Source organism: Callionymus lyra, chromosome 14 (genome assembly GCF_982586985.1).
Source record: "Callionymus lyra chromosome 14, fCalLyr1.hap1.1, whole genome shotgun sequence".
NCBI classification, from domain to species: domain Eukaryota; kingdom Metazoa; phylum Chordata; class Actinopteri; order Syngnathiformes; family Callionymidae; genus Callionymus; species Callionymus lyra.
Genome location: NC_141831.1, coordinates 7,218,352 through 7,242,299, shown reverse-complemented (window position 1 = coordinate 7,242,299; position 23,948 = coordinate 7,218,352). Strand labels below are relative to the sequence as shown.

The window sequence follows — 23,948 nt, the reverse complement described above, 5'->3', positions numbered from 1 at the left end:
ATTTATTATGAGATTTAATTTGTAAGCAAATACTTTGCCACGAGATTTTCAGACGTAAAAAATGATTCTATTCCGAGATTAAAGCAAAAAAAGCATTTATCACAAGATTTTCAGAATGTATGAACTTTGATCTTGTAAAGAAGTATTTTTGTACCACTTTAATCCCGTAGTAGAGCATTTACATACACGTACGATTTCGACAACTATATTCTCATGATAAAAAATAATAATATTCGAGTTGCGCTAATACTTTACTATTAATTTGAACCAACTTTTTTGTCGTTATTTCAATTACGGTTGAAAGGTTACAGTGGTTCGGGTCCAGTTCACTGGTTTGACCAGCAGGTGTCAGCATTTGCCCTCAACAGCAGAAGAGATGAACTTTGTTGACCATCTGTGGATAATCTCAGAAAATCACGTGACAATCTCACTAACCGTATATATGACGAGACTAGTGGAAGTTTAAGTGAATTAAAGAAAATAAAAACCCGTTTGTGACTCTTAAAATAAAAAAAGGAAACATGTTTAAAAGTATATTTAAATAAATATTTATTTTATTAATTTTTAATACTCAGTATTTTGATAATAATGCACACATTTATTTCCCATTAGACTAAGATAGGCACTTGAATGCGTAAAATTATACCACAAAATTTAATTAAATCTTTTATTTAATTTATGAAAAAACGACATTTTACATAAATCTAATACTTTTAGACAAATTTAAAAAAGTTTATCTAATAACTTTTAAAAAGTAATAAATATACATCATAAAAATAATGTTCTTAACATTAGTTGCACTCTTTATATATATAATATATTTAAGAGTGAACAAAACTTCAACTGAATGAGTTTTGTTATTATAATAAAAAGGAAACATCTTTAAAATTAATATAAAAAGAAATCAGTGACAAATATTTTTAAAACAAGTTTTTTTATGATATTATTTCCCATTGGTATAACTCGTAATCTTAAACCTTGAAACTAAACAGTAAAATGTATTCTATTAAATAAGGGACATTGTACATCAATGTAATCCTATTAACAAAAAAAACAATATAAGTTAATTTAAGAATAATAATAAAAAAGAATTTAGGATATTAAATATGTTGTTAAAATATAGAATTGTACTTTTTATTATAAAATAGTTTTAAAATCTTTTGCCATCCTTTTGCATATGAGTTGTATTATTATATTATTTGGAATAACTTGGAACTTTGGAATAACTTTTGATAAACTATAATGTTTTTTTTTTTAATAAAGCACAATTTACTTGTAATGTAATCTTATATAAGTAATACATCTACATTAGAAACATTCTATATATAATATATATATAAACATAATATATATATATGCAGCGAGAATTCCTACCCGCTCTAGTAGAAGAACTCACATTTCTCCTGATACTTAAAACTCTTCACTGGCTTCCAGTTTCTTTCAGGATCATCTTAAAATTCTGGTTCTTACTTTCAGATCTATTCATGGTCAGACCTTCCATCAGTGATCTGATCCAGACTTACACCCCAGCTCGGGCTCTGAGGTCTGTGGATCAGAATCTACTGATGGTTCCTGAACTTCAGGACCAGAGGAGAGAAATCCTTCCAGGCTGTTGCTCCTAAGCTTTGGAACCATCTCTGTGTTTGATGATCTACTGACTCCTTCAAGAAACATACATCTGTGTTTGATGATCTACTGACTCCTTCAAGAAACATCTCTGTGTTTGATGATCTACTGACTCCTTCAAGAAACATGTCTGTGTTTGATGATCTACTGACTCCTTCAAGAAACATGTCTGTGTTTGATGATCTACTGACTCCTTCAAGAAACATGTCTGTGTTTGATGATCTACTGACTCCTTCAAGAAACATCTGTGTTTGATGATCTACTGACTCCTTCAAGAAACATCTGTGTTTGATGATCTACTGACTCTTTCAAGAAACATCTGTGTTTGATGATCTACTGACTCCTTCAAGAAACATCTGTGTTTGATGATCTACTGACTCCTTCAAGAAACATCTGTGTTTGATGATCTACTGACTCCTTCAAGAAACATCTGTGTTTGATGATCTACTGACTCCTTCAAGAAGCATCTGTGTTTGATGATCTACTGACTCCTTCAAGAAACATCTGTGTTTGATGATCTACTGACTCCTTCAAGAAACATCTGTGTTTGATGATCTACTGACTCCTTCAAGAAACATCTGTGTTTGATGATCTACTGACTCCTTCAAGAAACATCTGTGTTTGATGATCTACTGACTCCTTCAAGAAACATCTGTGTTTGATGATCTACTGACTCCTTCAAGAAACATCTCTGTGTTTGATGATCTACTGACTCCTTCAAGAAACATCTGTGTTTGATGATCTACTGACTCCTTCAAGAAACATCTGTGTTTGATGATCTACTGACTCCTTCAAGAAACATCTGTGTTTGATGATCTACTGACTCCTTCAAGAACCATCTCTGTGTTTGATGATCTACTGACTCCTTCAAGAAACATCTGTTTGATGATCTACTGACTCCTTCAAGAAACATCTGTGTTTGATGATCTACTGACTCCTTCAAGAAACATCTGTTTGATGATCTACTGACTCCTTCAAGAAACATCTGTTTGATGATCTACTGACTCCTTCAAGAAACATCTCTGTGTTTGATGATCTACTGACTCCTTCAAGAAACATCTCAAGACGCTTTTATTTGTGTTTTTGTTGTCTTGACCTTGTAAGGATATTTTTTATCGGGAATTGTTTTAATTGTTTAAGCGCTTGGTGACTCTGGTCTAGAAAAGCGCTCTATAAATATGACTTACTCACTTGAGAAGGACATTGTTGCCAACTGTTGTGTACATTTCAGATTCATCTATTTTCATCCTTAAAACATTTTGTGTTGTCACGTCGAGGTTATCCCGAGTCCGTGCGTGAGGTAAAGATTACAATAATAATCTCTGACCTTCTTTTCAAACAGAAGCCGCCGTCAAGGTTAAAAAAACCCGCAGCCGTGTCAAGATGGATGAGCAGAACGGTCGTCTGGCTGCGAACCAACGGCCAAACCACAGAGCAGAGAGTCAACAAACCACGCTCAGGTGAGGTCACGGCGCTGCGGTCAGAAGAAAGGAATGTGGTTCTGGTCATCCGTGCAGGATCCAAGGTCAGCCCTGTAATCCACAGTGGATTAGATAATGATGAAAAAAAAAGAAAATACAGCCTTCAGTTTTGATTAAGAATTATGGGGCCTGGGAGATTAGAGACGAGCAAACGCTGTTACATGGGACTGAGCCCAATCCCAGAATTAATCTGCATACCAAAATAAAACCTCATTACATGGAAAGATTAAGAAAAGCTCGGTCCAATTCCTCCTGGATGCACCGACACAATCCACCGGAGGAGACATGTCACAGCTGCACCTCCAGTCGTTTAAAAGGACTTCATCAGAGCCGCTACCTACCTCGAGATGCCATCTGGTGAGGGTTCTGGTGAACTTCCAGCCATGATTGACAACCAGATGGGATTGTTCCTTCAGTTTCAGGTGTATTGGGTCGATTTATTTGCAATTTCTTTGTGTTTTAGCTCTAATTTTTAACGTGGTTTACCTTCTTGAAACGCACAGAAGTCACCCTTAGGAAGGTCCTTTAGGAGTTTGCCAAACCATTTAATTTCTTCATGAACCTACCAGTACCATAGTCTAAAAAAAAAGTTGGAAGTAAGTTTTCCAGTGAAATTTGGAACTGTGCCCGTCGCAGCCGAAGCCAGTACTGTAGTGGGATCCAGGGGATATGTGTAACACTCTGATTTCCTGCATTTTTAGGGCCAACTTTTCTGAAATAAAGGCAAAAACAACAGGAAAACAAAAGTAAATCCCACCTACGCTTTTTGAGATACAGCGTCGGGGCCCAATTCACACCGTTGGGGTTCAAAATCACAGCGTAGGGGGCCCCTACACTGAATGGCGCTGGCGAGAACCCTGCATACGACGATGGCCAACACCTCCAAATGTAGCAAAGTGGTTTGCAGTCATTAATTTCCAGCTGGTGTTGTTATCATCTCTTCCAAGTCAGGCATGAAAGAACGTCGTCTTCACAATTGGAGAGAGTGGGAGAAAGTATCCAATGACTTTTGGAACAATGGAGGGACCCAGGTGATCTAGGATTAAGGCTTAAGATGGTTCTTCAACGAATGAGTCTACAGATGCAAGAGGACAAAATAAGTACTTTCAACTGGGTCTGTGACAAACATTTAGTTCCAGGTATTCCCAGGCAGTTTGTCCTTCTTAATGTCTCCCTTCAGGAGGTCCTTACAGAGTTTTTCCAACATGTCCAAGAGTATTTTGCGGGAGTTACTGCACATACCATAGTCTTAAGAAGGTGGTAATAAGCCAGAACTTTTCCAGGGATAGATTGGTTGAGATCTTAGTATGTTAAGTTGGCACGATCAAGCCAATATCAATTGTCCAGCTGGTGTTGGGATTATCTTTTCCTAGTCAGACATCTTGGAACGTCGACTCCACCATAGGAGAGAATGGGAGAAAGTATCCTTCGAGTTATGTCCAAGTAATATGTAGGGACCCAGGTGATCTAGGCTGAAGATGGTACTTCAATGAATAAACCAACAAGATGCAAGCGGACAAAATAAGTAATTTCGACGGCTGAGGGTCTGTAACAAACATTCAGTTCCAAGTAATCTCAGGGATATGTATCTTTGTGTTCCCGTCTTACTTTCTTTTTTTAAACTTTTTGTTGCTCCAATTTTCAGTGTTTTACCTTCTTAAAACACACAATTCACCCTTAACGAGGTCCTTATGGAATTTTCCACAACCTGTGTAGGAGTATCTTGCGGGAGTTACTGCAGTACTGTAGTCTTAAAAAAAGGCCAGAAATTTTCCAGGGATAGATTGGTTGAGATCTTTGCGATGATGTGAAATTGGCACGATCAAGCCAATACCAGTTTTCCAGCTGGTGTTGGGATTATCTTTTCCTAGTCAGACATCTCGGAACATCGACTCAACAATAGGAGAGAATGATAGAAGTTATCCTTAGAGTTTTGTTGAGGAACAAGGCGATCCACGATCAAAGATGGTTAGACAAAATGAGTATTTTCCAAGGGCCCTTTGAAATGGTGCCCATGCATCGAGGGGGAAGCCATTGTAAATGCTAAACAATCTGGTCTTGGCTACTTCCTGGCGTAGAGTGGCATAGGAAAGAGGAGGATCCAATCCAGGAATATGTCAGGAAGATTTTGATTTTGATATTATTATACAAGTTTTAGTTTATTATTATGAAGTTTTAGGGTCAGGGAATCCTGGGAATCTTTTTTTTATTTTAACCAAATGATGGCATACTACATCGAAATTGCACACAATACATACATTCCTACATTATTTTAATCACATTTCTATTAATTTAATTATTAAGGGAATGCCTTTAAACCTGTATTATATGCTTAATAAATAGGGGATAATTATTTTTTAGTCATCCTCATTTTTTATAAAAAATAAAGGAAATTTTAAAACAAATGCTACATCTGTAGCTTAGTCGGTTTACAACAGTATTAACTAAAACTAGAAAATATAAATGACATAATGCAAATGTCCCGCCCTCCATGATTTATTATACTTTTTGGTAAGCATGACACCCGAGATAAGGTCCTGAGCCCCTTCATGGATAGAGAACCATACACTTCCAGGCCAGAACAGAGCCAGACTCCGAGGTGCTGATCCAGATCCTGTATCAAGTGACGGCTGGACCTTCTTGCTAATCTTTCTTTTATTGTCCCTAAAATAGTCCAGTAGCCGGAATCTAGGATGAAACCCAAACACGGGGCCCTTGACTCTGATATCGAAGTACTATGACGGGATTATCGTGGGCAGAAAATCCTCGCGCCAAATAAAAAAAAAAGAAAAAGATTTCAGCCACGAGCCCCAGTCGCACAAGCGTCTCCTGCTCATTTTTCTGGACTCATTTATTTCAGCCTCTGGTTAGAATCCAGGAGAAGCAGGAGACCTGAGAGTTTGGGAACACTTCAAATGAGGCAGGAACGAGCAGAAGCCAAGAGCTTCGGCAAGAGCAGACGCTGACATGGACGCCGAGCTCCCGGAAGTCTGATTAAAAAGTCAACACCTTGAAAGTTTTAGAAAGTTCAGCAGCGGTTTGTGAACCAGGAGAACCTTTTACGTTAAAGAACCATCGAAGCCACGTGAAGGAAAAAAGGTTTGGTGTGATGTTGGTCAATATTCAATCGGATGTTTGGACTCTTTGGACTTTCTTATGAATTGTGTGATAATAAACCATTGAGTACAAATCAACAGTAACATTATGACCACCTGTCCATCCTGTTCTTTGACACAGTTGATCACCAGATCCTGCTGAGAAGACTGAGGGATGAAGACTGTCTGGGTCTGTGTTAGAATGGTTCTCATCTTACCTTTCTGGGCGCAGTTTTAGTGTATCTGCCAATCAAATGAGGTCTGAATCTGCGGATCTGTTGTGTGGAGTCCCTCAAGGTTCTGTTCTGGGTCCTTTATTGTTTTTGCTGTACTTGATTCCCCTCGGTAAAATCTTTCAGAGATTTCCTGATGTTTCTTATCACATTTTTTCTGATGACATCCAGCTCTACTTCTCTTTTGATCCAACTGAGCCCCAGAGGCTGAACAGCTTAGTCAATTGTTTGATAGAAAAAAAACAATGGCTGAGTTAAAACCCTTTACACCTAAATGTGGACAAAACTGAAACTCTGGTGATTGCTCCTGATGATAAGGTTCCAGGGTTGAGTCAGTACTTGGGTGACTTAGGTCAGTCTGTCAAACTGAGCCTGAGAAACCTGGGTGTTGTACTTGATAAAGACATGTCTCTTGTTCGACACTGTAGAAAACTGACCAGAAACTGTTTCCTTCAACTAGAAAAATCTCTTAGGAAAATCTTGTCACAACAATATCTGGAGCTTGTAATCCATGTGTTTGTGTCTTCTCGCCTGGACTATTGTAACAGTTTGTGTTCATGTCTAAACAAGAAGGATCTGTCTCGACAGTTCATACAAAACTCTGCAGCGAGAATTCTGTCCCACTCTAGTAGAAGAACTCACATTTCTCTGATCCTTAAAACTCTTCACTGGCTGCCAGTTTCTTTCAGGATCAACTTTAAAATTCTGGTTCTTACTTTCAGATCTATTCATGGTCAGACCTTCCATCAGTGATCTGATCCAGACTTACACCCCAGCTCAGGCTCTGAGGTCTGTGGATCAGAATCTACTGACGTTTTTATTTGTTCAGGCTTTTCCTTGATTTTCTGATAACCTGTTGTGTTATCAGTTTTATCTTGCCCTTTAAAGTATATACTTTATTGAATATTGTTTTGATTGTTTAAGCGCTTTGTGACCCTGGTCTGGAAAAGTGCTATACAAATACAAATTACTTACTTACTTATATAAGTAAGTCAATTGACCTATTTCCAAACAATATACATGTAGTAACAACACTAGCAGTAAACTACCTCTTAACAGATAAACTGAGCTGAATTTTAATGTTTTATTGAAGAATTAAAACAAGTTATTAAGTCGTGTTTCATTGTGTTATTATTGTTGTTGTGTTGTTTTTGTGGTAAAACAAGTGTTTTCTCGAGACATTCACGTCAGTATCTTCTCCGAAGACGTCAGTGACGTAGCTTCAGTTTAGCTTCATCGACGTCACTAAGATGGCGGCCATTAAGGGTGGAAAGTATCCATCGATCCACACTCAATTTTCTGGCCATTTGAGTGCTCATTGCGCACTACATTTTCGCACACTGCTCATCAGGACGCACTTGTGCACTCAAAATAGTAAGTGTAAGTGCAGAATCTTGTTCTTATTTTATTTTTATTTCTTTTTTATGAAAAAATTTATTTTCTGTGGCTAATTTGAAAAAAAACTATTTCATATCAATAAAGTTCTACATAACCTAACCTAAGAAGTGTGCGATTTGGGACACAGCAAAAGACAAAACCCTCCACTGCACTAGAGACTTATTAAGACATAAAAACAAAAGTGACAAGAAGTAATAAATAAAAAATCATGTATTTAATTTAAAAATGAATTAAATTTTCTAGCTTTTCTTGTAGTTTATGCTCTGCAAGATAGGAGCACCAGAGTGACTTGTGTGTGTGTGAGTGTGTGAGTGTGTGTGCGAGTGTGTGCGGTGGTGGTCTGTGATCTTACTGCATGAAAGGTATGAAACAGCAGGTGCGTCCCCGGCTGTCTTTATCTGGCTTCACTGGCTGGACTGGGCTCAGCAAACCGCTCTGATCTGCCTGTCGCTGCACACACACACACACACACACACACACAAACACACACACACCGTCAAAGATGAAGAAACCACAGCGACAAATCTGATGTTTTTTTCGTTAAAAAGAATGAAAAAAAAAATCCTTTACTCTGAAAGTGTGTAACATTTACACAAACATCGTCTTTTTTGCTCGGGTTGGGAATAAACATTTAGAGGATGAACTGTGGAAAGTTCCCAGTAACAAGTCAACGATTGTGTATCTACAGCTGGAACACAACCATGTAATAAATGTTTGTCCACAAACAAATGTGCTCAAGTGCTGGAGTCGCGTCTCCGACGTTCCCTCACAGGAAGCGCCGGTCGGCAGAAGACGCAGGACGATGATGTCGGCGCCGGAGAGGACGAGGACGAGGACGAGGACGAGGGCGAGGACGTCTCTCTGATGCCTTTACAACACGGCAGAGAGAGAAATCCTAGTTCCTCCATCATGGCGCAAAATGCTCCACACTGTGGAAGTGGAGGGAAAAACAAACAACAGTAAAAATTTAAATTCCTGTTATTTATCTGGATGTTTGTAGGGAAGGAACGGTCGCTTTATCAAATGTTTCTGTTGTGAGGGGCCAAAAGAAAGAAGGGATGAAGGAGGAGGTGATGTAAATGAAATGATAAAAAGTAACTAAAAAATGACATTGTTAGTTTGAATAACAGTTTTAGTTAGATAATTTAACGGATCAAAAACGATCACTTAACGTTCAGCAAATTGATAAAATACTTTCTTTAATTGTCGTAATTCTTTATGTAAGTTAAGGATGCTTAAGAACAAATGCTAGCTTAACTAGTTATAACGTCATTAGCATTCAAGAGCTAATAAAAAAAGGTATGTTTACCTAACAGGAAGTCGTAATTCTTTATGTAAGTTAAGGATGCTTAAGAACAAATGCTAGCTTAACTAGTTATAACGTCATTAGCATTCAAGAGCTAATAAAAAAAGGTATGTTTACCTAACAGTAAGTCGTAATTCTTTATGTAAGTTAAGGATGCTTAAGAACAAATGCTAGCTTAAATAGTTATAACGTCATTAGCATTCAAGAGCTAATAAAAAAAGGTATGTTTACCTAACAGGAAGTCGTAATTCTTTATGTAAGTTAAGGATGCTTAAGAACAAATGATAGCTTAACTAGTTATAACGTCATTAGCATTCAAGAGCTAATAAAAACAAGGTATGTTTACCTAACAGGAAGTCGTAATTCTTTATGTAAGTTAAGGATGCTTAAGAACAAATGATGGCTTAACTAGTTATAACGTCATTAGCATTAAAGAGCTAATAAAAAAAGGTATGTTTACCTAACAGGAAGTCGTAAATCTTTATGTAAGTTAAGGATGCTTAAGAACAAATGCTAGCTTAACTAGTTATAACGTCATTAGCATTCAAGAGCTAATAAAAAAAGGTATGTTTACCTAACAGGAAGTCGTAATTCTTTATGTAAGTTAAGGATGCTTAAGAACAAATGCTAGCTTAACTAGTTATAACGTCATTAGCATTCAAGAGCTAATAAAAAAAGGTATGTTTATCTAACAGGAAGTCGTAATTCTTTATGTAAGTTAAGGATGCTTAAGAACAAATGCTAGCTTAACGTGTTATAACGTCATTAGCATTCAAGAGCTAATAAAAAAAGGTATGTTTACCTAACAGGAAGTCGTAATTCTTTATGTAAGTTAAGGATGCTTAAGAACAAATGCTAGCTTAACTAGTTATAACCTCATTTGCATTCAAGAGCTAATTAAAAAAAAGGTATGTTTACCTAACAGGAAGTCGTAATTCTTTATGTAAGTTAAGGATGCTTAAGAACAAATGCTAGCTTAACTAGTTATAACGTCATTAGCATTCAAGAGCTAATTAAAAAAGGTATGTTTACCTAACAGGAAGTCGTAATTCTTTATGTAAGTTAAGGATGCTTAAGAACAAATGCTAGCTTAACTAGTTATAACGTCATTAGCATTCAAGAGCTAATAAAAAAAGGTATGTTTACCTAACAGGAAGTCGTAAATCTTTATGTAAGTTAAGGATGCTTAAGAACAAATGCTAGCTTAACTAGTTATAATGTCATTAGCATTCAAGAGCTAATAAAAAAAGGTATGTTTACCTAACAGGAAGTCGTAATTCTTTATGTAAGTTAAGGATGCTTAAAAACAAATGCTAGCTTAACTAGTTATAACGTCATTAGCATTCAAGAGCTAATAAAAAAAGGTATGTTTACCTAACAGGAAGTCGTAATTCTTTATGTAAGTTAAGGATGCTTAAGAACAAATGCTAGCTTAACTAGTTATAACGTCATTAGCATTCAAGAGCTAATAAAAAAAGGTATGTTTACCTAACAGTAAGTCGTAATTCTTTATGTAAGTTAAGGATGCTTAAGAACAAATGCTAGCTTAACTAGTTATAACGTCATTAGCTTTCAAGAGCTAATAAAAAAAGGTATGTTTACCTAACAGGAAGTCGTAATTCTTTATGTAAGTTAAGGATGCTTAAGAACAAATGCTAGCTTAACTAGTTATAACGTCATTAGCTTTCAAGAGCTAATAAAAAAAGGTATGTTTACCTAACAGGAAGTCGTAATTCTTTATGTAAGTTAAGGATGCTTAAGAACAAATGATAGCTTAACTAGTTATAACGTCATTAGCATTCAAGAGCTAATAAAAAAAGGTATGTTTACCTAACAGGAAGTCGTAAATCTTTATGTAAGTTAAGGATGCTTAAGAACAAATGCTAGCTTAACTAGTTATAACGTCATTAGCATTCAAGAGCTAGTAAAAAAAGGTATGTTTACCTAACAGGAAGTCGTAATTCTTTATGTAAGTTAAGGATGCTTAAGAACAAATGCTAGCTTAACTAGTTATGACGTCATTAGCATTCAAGAGCTAATAAAAAAAGGTATGTTTACCTAACAGGAAGTCGTAATTCTTTATGTAAGTTAAGGATGCTTAAGAACAAATGCTAGCTTAACTAGGTATAACGTCATTAGCTTTCAAGAGCTAATAAAAAAAGGTATGTTTACCTAACAGGAAGTCGTAATTCTTTATGTAAGTTAAGGATGCTTAAGAATAAATGCTAGCTTAACTAGTTATAACGTCATTAGCATTCAAGAGCTAATAAAAAAAGGTATGTTTACCTAACAGGAAGTCGTAAATCTTTATGTAAGTTAAGGATGCTTAAGAACAAATGCTAGCTTAACTAGTTATAACGTCATTAGCATTCAAGAGCTAGTAAAAAAAGGTATGTTTACCTAACAGGAAGTCGTAATTCTTTATGTAAGTTAAGGATGCTTAAGAACAAATGCTAGCTTAACTAGTTATAACGTCATTAGCTTTCAAGAGCTAATAAAAAAAGGTATGTTTACCTAACAGGAAGTCGTAATTCTTTATGTAAGTTAAGGATGCTTAAGAACAAATGCTAGCTTAACTAGTTATAACGTCATTAGCATTCAAGAGCTAATAAAAAAAGGTATGTTTAACTAACAGGAAGTCGTAAATCTTTATGTAAGTTAAGGATGCTTAAGAATAAATGCTAGCTTAACTAGTTATAACGTCATTAGCATTCAAGAGCTAATAAAAAAAGGTATGTTTACCTAACAGGAAGTCGTAATTCTTTATGTAAGTTAAGGATGCTTAAGAACAAATGCTAGCTTAACTAGTTATAACGTCATTAGCATTCAAGAGCTAATAAAAAAAGGTATGTTTAACTAACAGGAAGTCGTAAATCTTTATGTAAGTTAAGGATGCTTAAGAACAAATGCTAGCTTAACTAGTTATAACGTCATTAGCATTCAAGAGCTAGTAAAAAAAGGTATGTTTACCTAACAGGAAGTCGTAATTATTTATGTAAGTTAAGGATGCTTAAGAACAAATGCTAGCTTAACTAGTTATGACGTCATTAGCATTCAAGAGCTAATAAAAAAAGGTATGTTTACCTAACAGGAAGTCGTAATTCTTTATGTAAGTTAAGGATGCTTAAGAACAAATGCTAGCTTAACTAGTTATAACGTCATTAGCATTCAAGAGCTAATAAAAAAAGGTATGTTTACCTAACAGGAAGTTGGATTTTGATATTGAACTATGAAAAAAACAAGTAACTAATATATAATTGACTTTATTCCTTTCTATAGTTATCGGAATTTATCAATTTAAATAAGACCATTCAAAAAATGCTAGCTTAAATAGTTTAAAACGGTGTTAGCATTCAAGGGCCAATATCAGGAAGTTTTTGATATTGAACTTTGAACAAGACATTTAATTAAGACATAAATTACTTTATTTATTTCTATAATTATTGTAATTTTTTTATGTAAATGAAGGATGTTTAAAACCAAATGCTAGCTTTACTAGCTTACAACGGTTTTAGTATTCAAGGGCCAATAAACAGGAAGTCTGATTTTGATAATAAACGAAGATAATGATTACCTTGTTCTTTTTTATTATAATAGTTATATTTTATATAAATTAGGGACATTTGAAGCCAAATGCTAGCTTAACTAGTTTTCAACGGTATTAGCATTTGAGGGCCAATAAACAGGACGTTTTTGATATTGAACTTTGAACAAAACATTTAACGAAGATATAAACTACTTTATTTTATTTCTTCAATCCTTCTTTTTTTAATGTATATTAAGGGCAACTTAAAACAAATGCGAGCTAAGCTAGGAGTCAATTAAGAGATAAAATAAAAAGTTTAAAAAAAAAAGTAATATTTTGGATTGTTAAGAATATTCAAAATGTAGAAAATTAAATTCTTAACGAGTAAAGATATGAATCCCCTCTGGCCCACGGCGCCCATAAATAATTGTTTTTGACAAAAACATGTAATATTCAGTGAACGCCTCGAGACTCATCGAGGATTTATTTGAATAAAACGTTTGTTTATGTAAGAATAGAAATGACTCATGAATATTTCCATGTGTTTAATAATAAATGTGGTTTATTTAAATGCAAATTAAAATAATAAAAATAGGAGTTAGTTTCAAAGGTAAAGGTAATGTATTGTAAAAGATGTAAAAGAAAAACATTTCCATTCTAACCATTAAGGCTTAATTACTTTTTTCAATTACTTTCCAAAGTCTTCCATCGTAGTGAAGTTGATCCTCTTTTATCGTCTCACTATGTTTCATTTATTATTATTGACATTGATACTTATTGATACTATCATAAGTTTTCAAACTTTATTTATTGAATCCCTTATTTGATGAGACAGGAAACACTTTGGACTCATTGAAACCTCGTCATGACATTTGACAACTTTTATTTTCATCATTAAAAACATGTTTTATGAGATTATATTGTTGATATAATATTTTTTTATGAATACGGTTGTCCAAAGTATTGAAACTCAAAAAACGCCTATCATAGTAATACTACGATGCCTATTGTAGTAATACTACAGCGCCACTCTTAGTAATAATACGCCCGCCTCACAAAGTTATACTTTGACGCCTTTCAGAGTAATACAACACCGCCTCATAGAGTAATGCTACGCCGCTTCGAGGAGTAATACTACGCCGCCTTACGGAGTAATACTGTGTCGCCTCTCGGTGTAATACTACGGCGCCTCGCAGAGTAATACTACGCCGCCTCGCAGAGTAATACTACGCCGCCTCTCGGAGTAATACTACGCAGCCTCTCGGAGTAATACTACGCCGCCCATCGGAGCAATACTACGCCGCTTCACGGAGCGATACTACGATGCCTGGCAGAGTAATACTACGCCACCTCGAGGAGTAATACTACGCCGCCTCGCGGAGTAATACTACGCAGCCTCTCGGAGTAATACTACGCCGCCCATCGGAGTAATACTACGCCGTTTCACGGAGGAATACTACGATGCCTGGCAGAGTAATACTACGCCACCTCGAGGAGTAATACTACGCCGGCTTGCGGGGTAATACTACGCCGTCTCACGGAGTAATACTACGCCGCCTCGAGGAGTAACACTACCCCACCTCACAAGGTAATACTATGCCGCCTATCGTAGTTATACTACACCGTCTCATGGAGTAATACTACGACATCTCACAAAGTTATACTATTTTAATATATTTGTTTTCTGCATAATTATCTTTTTTTGTTTTGTTTATAGATTTCATTATTATCCATTTTAACAATATTTATTATTAATATGTGTACTGTATGTCCTAATATCTGTATGTACTGCTGAAACAACTCAACTTTCCTGATTGTCATCAAATAAACTCAATGAACAAATGCATTAAAAACATGGGGTTTTTTTCAGATATTTTTTTTTTGTATTTTGGCAAAAAAGGATGGTAAAAAATATATAATTTATAAAAGAAAAGAACATAAACAATTTGAATCTGAACAACAGATAAGCTCATTAAAAGACGTTTATTAGTAATAAGGCAGTTTGTTCGTCCTCAACAGTTTCACTCCGAGGTTCTGACATCGTCCAATATGGAAGATTCAAGTTCATCTGAAACACTTTTCTACATAAAAATATATGGTGCGTTGATTCAAAAGAGCTTTTACACTCTGTTGTCTCTGCACAGAATCCAATTATAAGGACAAGAAGCGAGGGAATAAATCCTCGCAGCCGGCCATGAATTGATAATGTAGTTATTAGGAGGAATTATCAAAGAGAGCGGCGTCTGGGAAGAGGAGCCGCCGGCGTCTTTGATTCTTGGGAATAATCAATCCTTCACTCTTTAATCTTACATCCTGGTTATTTGCTTTTTTACTTCCTCTAAGACTCGTCCTCCAGCGAGTGTGCTTTCTTCATTCACTCCCGGTTCAAATACATTTAGGATTTCATCTGTGGATCTAGTTGAACGGAGACGACCGTCTTCTTTCATCCTCACACTTTTGCCACCGGCATCTCAGATTTGACCCCCTGCTGAGCTGCGACTCCAATAGATCTTATCTTTTTCGGAAATGCTGGAAATCCGTTTTCTTTTTTTAATGGAAGGATCAACAAGGGAAGGAGAGAATGTTTTTTTTTTTTTAAAGGAAGGCTGGAGGTCACACTGGGGTCACACTCTGGCTCTAGTCTAGGGCTGCACAATATTTTGGAAAAAATATCGATATTGCGATATTGGCACGTGCGATATGCATATTGAAAAACATGTAAGATAATATATCAATTTATTATTGTATAAATCAAGAATTTCTTAAATGCGTACTTCGACCAATCAGTGTCATGTTCTGTAAAGTTGTCAATTTGTACTTCTATGTCTCGTTGTTGTTTACGTCTCCGTCCGTCTGTGAACTGTGCGGCGCAGCTAGCTAGCCTTGGTTGCTATGGCGACACGTCTTGCTGGCGCGCTGACTTAGCTCAGTATATACAGTGAAGTAATACTAACTTATGATCTAGTCAAACACTAGTGATCCAGTCACTCGTCTCTTTCAACCTCCTTTGTTAAAGCAACATATCGTAATAACTTTTCATCTCGTCTCAGTTGTTTTCTTATAAGATCGTGAACTTCCAAACGAGTGTAAACATGTCCGTCTTCGCCGTATGCTAACGAGCTAAGTTGTTAGCGTCATTTATAAAGTGTTACGTGTGCGTGTACAAGAAGGTGGATTTATTATTGATTTGGTGATATCGCGACACGCCGGCGGCTCCTCTCTGATGTCGCTCAGTTTGGCGGGAAACCGATGCAAGTCCCGCGAGACTGAGCGTTATAAGTGATATTTCTACGATCATGTCGGCACTGAAGCGTGGAAATAAACACTAAACACACTAAAAATATCTCATTAATATCGATATCGCACTTCAAGACACCAATATCGCACTTATTTCCAATACCATGCAGCCCTACTATAGTCTCTAACAAACCTAGAGTCTAGACCGAGCTCGTGGTTCTAGTCGGTGTCGTCGCCCAGCAGTCGCCCGCTCTCCAGGTCCGTGGACAGGGAGGTACCGGAGGACGAGGTGGAGCCGCGGTGCTGAAACTGACGGGACTGAACCCCGTAAAAGAAACAAAAGGCCTGACGCGAGCATGCCAGGAAGAAAAGAGGAGGAAAAAAAAGAACAAATTATACAAAGAGAAAATAAAGAAAGAAATAGAACATGTGAAAAAAAATGTTAAGAAAGAAAATGAGATGAAACATGAACGATGATATTTGATTTTGCATTTGTTTAGACTAACAACATTGATTTAACAGTGCATATAAACTGCCATCCCTCTCTTTGACATGAAAAGCTCCCATAATGCTTTGCCACCCAGGCAGTCTATCGCAGCTGGTGATCCCTTTTGAAATAGCAACATAAATGTAACATTTACATTAGCATCGAAGGATCTGTGTAGCCTTCACTGAATAAACAGGTGTGAAGAAAGGCATCATGGGAGTTCACCCTTTTGTTGGCACCATAAGTAAGGTGAGTGCTACTTCTCCTACTAACTTCTGCGGTTGTTTATCACACCTCACAGATTAACACCACTGTGTGCCACGGAGTAATACTACAACACTTCGTGGAGTTATACTATGCTGTTTTACATGTATACTTGGCACCTAAACGAGAAATACTATGGCATCTCACGGAGTAATACAACATAAGTTCCCAAAGTAATACTACATCGCCTCCTGAATTAATACTTCAGCGCCTTCCAAAGTAATACTTTATTGCCTCATGGAGTAATACTACAGGGCCTTCCAAAATAATACTTAAGCGCCTCTGGAAGAAATACTACCGTTGCCTCGTGGAGTAATTGAATACTGCCTTATTGAGTAAAACTACAGCCGCCTCGCTAAGTAGTAAATCAGTACTTAACAGAGTAATACTTTGGTGACTCGCCAAGTAATACTACAGTGCGTTGCGAAGTAATTCTACAACACCTTGTGTAGTTATACTATGCCGTTTTGGACTTACGGAATAATACTTTGGCACCTTACGGAGAAATACTTCGGTGCCTCGCAGAGTTATACTACAGCACCTCGAGGAGTGATACTACGGCTCCTCACAGAGTAATACTGCGACCTCTCATGAAATAATACTATGGTGCCTCGCAGCGTAATACAACGGCGCTTTACAGAGAAGTAAATCAGTACTTCGCAGAATACTACTTCGGTGACTCAAAACTTAATACTGCGGTGCTTCATGGAGTAATACTTTGGTGCATAGCGGCGTTACATTAGTGACCCACAGATTAATACTACAGTAATACAGTAATACTACGGTGACTCAACTCAGTAGTTTACAAGAATTTTGACATATTTCTGGGTGCTGTGTATCACAAAAACACAATTCAAATTGGTTAAAGGTAAGTAAGTACAAGTACATACGGTCGTTTATTGAGACATTTAAGGATTTTAAGATTTATAGTCTAAAATACTTCTAAATTGACACAGTGAACCGTGTACAAATAATACATATTTTCTTAGTAAAGTCTTAGTAGTGGCTGCAGGTCACTACAGAAAGACACCAGGAAATGACATCATACCAGACATGCTTCTTAGCAGAACATAAGTATTTTTCGTTACTCACCTCTTCTATGTCGGCGTTGCGGCGAGCCTTGTAGATGAACTCTCCGATGGCGACGAACACAGAGAGGACGAGGCCGGCGGCGAGAACGATGAAGATGCCGCCGATGTTCTCCACGCCCAAGGCGTTGGCCTCCTTGTTGTCCTCCTCCGGACAGCCGTTGCCTCGCCACCACTTCTCCTTCATCATGTGCAGCTTCCCTTCCTCCTGCAGCTGCAGGATGGCGATGGTCACCTTGTCTCTGTATGGAGAACCTGGAGGAGATCGACATGGAGACTGTTGAGGTCGGAGGTCAAGGTCAGGCTTCCCAAGTTTAATTTGGACCACAAACAGTAAATAAATACATTTGAAAACTTTTTTCCACTCTTTCTTGACCAGTTATGTCTATGAAGGTAGATTTGTTTATTTATTATGCAATTAACTAATATATTTTTAATGTTAAAAAACGTGTTAAAAATTTTGCTCAGAGAATATATTTGTATTTGAAAAAAGTTGCTTGAATAAAATAAAAATATTTTAATTAATTAATTTATTAAATTATTAATAGATTAAATTACATATTTTTTCTGATTTAAATGTTTTTATTTTTTTATTTAAGCAACTTTTAAAAAATTCAAAATATTTTTTTTATATTATATTTGTTTTAATTGAAGCAACTTTTTATTTACAACGTATTTTATTGAAGAAAAGTTTTTATTGAATATATTATATTATATATTATTTATTTTTGATTGAAGCAACTTTTTTGATTGAAACTTTATTATTTGAATACAAGCAACTTTTAAAAATAAAAATAAATAATAACAAATTAATATACTTTGGATTAAAGCCAATTTTTAAAAAAAAAAAATTTCGTTGAAGCAACTCTTTTAAATTGTAATTATTATATTTGATCAAAGCTTTTCATTTGAATGAAGCAACATTTTTAATTCAAAATATTGTTTTTATATTATATTCGTTTTAATAAAAGCATTTTCTTTAGAGATTTATTTTTGATTTAAACTTTATTTTAATACAAGCAACTTTTAAAAATTAAAATAAATAATAACAAATGAATATTGTTTTTGATTAAAGCAAAATTTTCATTTTTTATTTAATTGAAGCAACTCTTTTTAATTGAAATTATTATTTTTGATCAAAGCTTTTCATTTGAATGAAGCAACCTTTTTAATTCAAAATATTACTAATCTATCACTAAAGCTATGTGTTACTGTTTTGACAAAAAATATTTTTTAATTTAAAATATTATTTCTGGTAGAAAATATTATATTTGATTGAAACAAACATAGTATTTTTTATTGAAACAACTTTAAACAAAAAAAAAATACTTTTGATTAAATCATCTTTATATTGTTGTCCTTTTTTAAGCTACTTTTTACTTGTTAAAAATGTATTTTTGGATTGAAGTAACTTTTTTTTAATCCAAAAAAACCTCAGAGTTTGTGATGCGAACTCTAAATATCCAAAGATAAATTTAGAAAGACACAAAAAAGTGAAAACTAAATCATCCATACGTCAAAAACTAGTTTGAAAGAAACAAAATGACAAAATGTTGGGGTTTGTAATCAATTAGCTTATTTGGTTATTCATATCAATATAGCAGTTTGAGAAAAGTTTGGCTGTTTTTGTCGAATCAAAATGTTCAAGATGTATCCCATAAAGCCGGGGCAAGAGGTGGGAAACATCAGTGAAGTGGTAGAAAAGCAGCAGCCACTCGTTTCTTCTGAAGTAGTTGATCAAGTGTCAACACGTCTGCGATCGTGAGATGATTTTCTTCCACTTCGACAAACATGAGGCAGAAACTCTCACCAAGTAAAGCAGACGTTTCAGATCGAGTCGCATTAAAGTTCCTCAAATACTGCGACGAAAACGGGTCAAAGAGCAGCTTCTCTTCATAATGGATGAATCCGTGGATGTATAATTAATCGTCAGTGTCTGAACTTGACGGCTTGAACCGGAGGTCGCGACCCCGGAGGCGTGCCTCATTTGCATAAATTGAGATTGAATTGTGTTTATGCAAATCAAAGTGTTTCCATTATTCAACGTCACCGGAGGCTCCAGTGTCGACGCCATAAAAAACTTTTATCCACAAAAAAAAGTTCTTTTTTTGATGCTCCTGAACAAACAACTGTAATCTACATGATTGAAGCAAGCGTTTACATCTTTAATCATTTGGTCTCTGCTGCTGCAAAGAGGATCTTAATATTTTATCTTAAAAACAAAAGGAATTGTTCTTCAAAACTTGAGTTGCATTAATATTTATAAACGTTTTTGTTCTTTTTGTAGAATTACTCAGCAAAGAATAGAAAACTCACTTTAAAAATATTAAAAATGCATTTTATTAAATGAATAAATAAAAGTAGGTCCAGAAAAATGCTTTAAGATCCAGGTTAAGAAACTTTAAATGCTAGAAATTAAGAGATTCAGGCGTCCACTGAGGACGAGAGGATACAGTGACTCCAGCAGCTTTTAAAGCTGATGTTTGGACATATTTTGGTTTGAAAACAAATGAAAGCAGTTACGACTTTGTCAAGAGTCATGTGGTCTGTAAATACTACAACACCAGAGTCAAGTACTGGACAATACTACACATATATACTTATTACTACACTATCACAACACCCAGAGTCAAGTACTGGACAATACTACACATATATACTTATTACTACACTATCACAACACCAGAGTCAAGTACTCGACAATACTACAAATATATCCCTTTACTACAGTACCACAATATACTGTATCGTTGACCCTGTATCGTGATAATTATCGCCAGATTCTAGGTCCTACACATCCATATTTGAGGAACCTTCATAGGATTCTGGGAAAATAAATTCAGGCCCAGAAAAATGCTATTAGATCCAGGTTTAGAAACTTTAAACGCTAGAAATTAAAAGATTCTGGCGACGACTGAGGACGAGAGGATACAGTGACTCCAAGCTGATGTTTTGGTCATATTTTGTTTTGAAAACAAATGAAAGCAGTTACGACTTCGTCAAGAGTCATGTGGTCTGTAAATACTACAACACCAGAGTCAAGTACTCCACAATACTACACATATATCCCTTTACTACAGTACCACAATATACTGTATCGTTGACCCTGTATCGTGATAATTATCGCCAGATTCTAGGTCCTACACATCCATATTTGAGGAACCTTCATAGGATTCTGGGAAAATAAATTCAGGCCCAGAAAAATGCTAGTAGATCCAGGTTTAGAAACTTTAAACGCTAGAAATTAAAAGATTCTGGTGACGACTGAGGACGAGAGGATACAGTGACTCCAAGCTGATGTTTTGGTCATATTTTGGTTTGAAAACAAATGAAAGCAGTTATGACTTCGTCAAGAGTCATGTGGTCTGTAAATACTACAACACCAGAGTAAAGTACATGACAATACTACAAATATATCCCTTTACTACAGTACCACAATATACTGTATCGTTGACCCTGTATCGTGATAATTATCGCCAGCTTCTAGGTCCTACACATCCATATTTGAGGAACCTTCATAGGATTCTGGGAAAATAAATTCAGGCCCAGAAAAATGCTATTAGATCCAGGTTTAGAAACTTTAAACGCTAGAAATTAAAAGATTCTGGCGACGACTGAGGACGAGAGGATACAGTGACTCCAAGCTGATGTTTTGGTCATATTTTGTTTTGAAAACAAATGAAAGCAGTTACGACTTCGTCAAGAGTCATGTGGTCTGTAAATACTACAACACCAGAGTCAAGTACTCCACAATACTACACATATATCCCTTTATTACAGTACCACAATATACTGTATCGTTGACCCTGTATCGTGATAATTATCGCAAGCTTCTAGGTCCTACACATCCATATTTGAGGAAACTTCATAGGATTCTGGGAAAATAAATTCAGGCCCAGAAAAATGCTATTAGATCCAGGTTTAGAAACTTTAAACGCTAGAAATTAAAAGATTCTGGCGACGACTGAGGACGAGAGGATACAGTGCCTCCAAGCTGATGTTTTGGTCATATTTTGTTTTGAAAACAAATGAAAGCAGTTACGACTTTGTCAAGAGTCATGTGGTCTGTAAATACTACAACACCAGAGTCAAGTACTCGACAATACTACACATATATCCTTGTTACTACAGTATTACTATATGTCGTATCGTTGACCCTGTATCGTGAAACGTAAAAATACACCTATTTGCGATAAGTCAGTTTGTGCCTCGGTAACTAGATTAAGGCCCAGAAAATACTTTTGTATCGAGGTAAAAAGTTAAATTAGCGACAAAGTAATACACAAGTAATAATACAAGACTAAATCCAACAGGATCGGCAGGTGTACTACACTGGTTTCACCGACTCACCTATGGGCGTTCCCACGCCGTAGCCCTTGGAGTCGATGAGCGCTCCGATCTGCGTGAGGTTGCAGTTCCTCTGGCTGATGTACTCGATGCTGGTGGACTCCATCAACATGGCGTAGTCCGTGGTCAGGACCCTGGTGATGCCTTCCTTGTTGCTCTTCACCAGCGCCGTGTTCTTGCGGCTGCTCATGAACGTCCACATCTTCTCGTAGGTGGAGATCTTGGATTTCTGCCGACAGAGTCAAGATGAGTTCGACTCCCCAGCGATGGCAGGATTTTCGAGTGTCTGGAAATAGACGCTTCTGGAAATATATACTCCTGCGTTTATATCTGGAGGTTTGAGAGACGCTGTCCTGGGCAGGATGTGCAGGATATTGACTGGTTGAATGTTTCATTTTTAATGGGTTTTTTTAAGCATTTACTTATTTTAAATTAACTGAATTTGATCATTTTATACATTTAACAGTTTAAGAAAAACAACATATTTTGAGTTTGATATTCTAAATAAAAAAAATACATTAAAAAAAATAATCTAAAATCAATATATCTTTTAATTCTTATTTTAAATTTTATATTTTAGTTTTTTAAAAGGTAGAGTTTGATATTTTGATTCCTTATCTAAATAAAATAAAAATATAAATTACTAGTCTTTAAAATTCAATATATAAATGTGGAAAACTATTTTTATCTTAAATTTAATAGGACAAATATTTTCTAATTAAGTTTATTTGTATTTTATTATTTAATGGATATATATAAATATTTTCTCATTCTAGCATTTTAAATATAAATAAAGAAAATATAAAATCTATATAAAAATGAGGTTTAAAATTATACAAATATTTTGAATTATCTTATTCCAGCAATTTAACGAGAAATTTTGTTAGAAAATATAAATATTTTATCATTCTAACGTTTTAAATATAAATACGAAAATATAAAATCTATCTATATTAAATGTATATACAGTATATATATAAATATATATTATTATTATTATTATTATTTTATTTTATTTTATTTTTTTCACGTAGCCTTTTAAATACAATATGAAAAAATTGGAAAATTAAAGTTCCAACATTGTAACAAGAATATCAAACTCTATGTGTAACATAAACAATATTTCATTCAGAAAACATTCAAAATATTTAATTCAATTATTTTTTAAATGAAAATCAACCTTTTAATATATAAATGATTGAAATCCAGTTTTCCAAAAAATAATTCAATGCTTGAAAAAAAAAAAAACACCAATTCAAAGATGCCATATTTAAACCATCAATGTTGTGATGTCACTTCCTGGAACACTCTTTACCTTTTCTTCTCGTGTGCATCAGTGAGTCGTCGCTCAGAGAAGACGAGACAGATGTGCAGCTAAATCTGCTGCAGCTGATTCAATTTGTTCAGGCATCAACACAGTCCTACTATAATCACTGCTGCAATCTGGGCGGATAAAACCCTCGTGAATCAGCCCCGCCGGGACGCCGAGGGGGGCGAGTGAAGGAAGTGAAGCCCTGCCTCGCACATCACATTATAGCCCGGGACCAATAACCCAGGTTTATTTTCAGGTTTATTTTCAGTCCATGGTATCTGTGCAGAGAATGACTTCCTTAACAGCAACATCTGCAGCATTGATGAGCCTCTTGATCCATGTTTATGACTTATTAGAGAAGCAGAGGAAGATTTAATGTTTTTGTCCTCACGCTCTTCTCTAAAGTGGAGCCACATTTTATTAACTAAAGTTATTAAGCTAAAAACATGAGGCCAAGGGTAAAATACATGTAAAAAGGGTAAAATACATTTAAAAAAAAAAAAGGGTTAAAATACATTTAAATAAGGGGTAAAATACATTTTAGAAAA

The 23,948-nt window shown here is 35.6% G+C and overlaps 1 protein-coding gene across 3 annotated transcripts in view; it reads right to left on the bottom strand.

Annotated features, from left to right (window-relative positions):
• Positions 1–8,463: 8,463 nt before the first annotated feature.
• Positions 8,464–23,948, bottom strand: part of grik1a (glutamate receptor, ionotropic, kainate 1a) — a 59,493-nt gene continuing 44,008 nt past the window's right edge. The window contains exons 15-17 of one of the 3 annotated variants that reach the window (XM_087806978.1): positions 22,092–22,317; positions 17,746–17,996; positions 8,464–8,762 (exon numbers count right to left, since the gene is read on the bottom strand). In XM_087806978.1, the coding sequence (XP_087663104.1) occupies positions 8,568–8,762; positions 17,746–17,996; positions 22,092–22,317 (672 nt within the window). In that variant the 3' untranslated portion in view covers positions 8,464–8,567. Of the gene's footprint in view, positions 8,763–16,120; positions 16,248–17,745; positions 17,997–22,091; positions 22,318–23,948 lie in introns of those variants that run through there. The other 2 variants (XM_087806979.1, XM_087806980.1) reach the window with 2 other exon arrangements.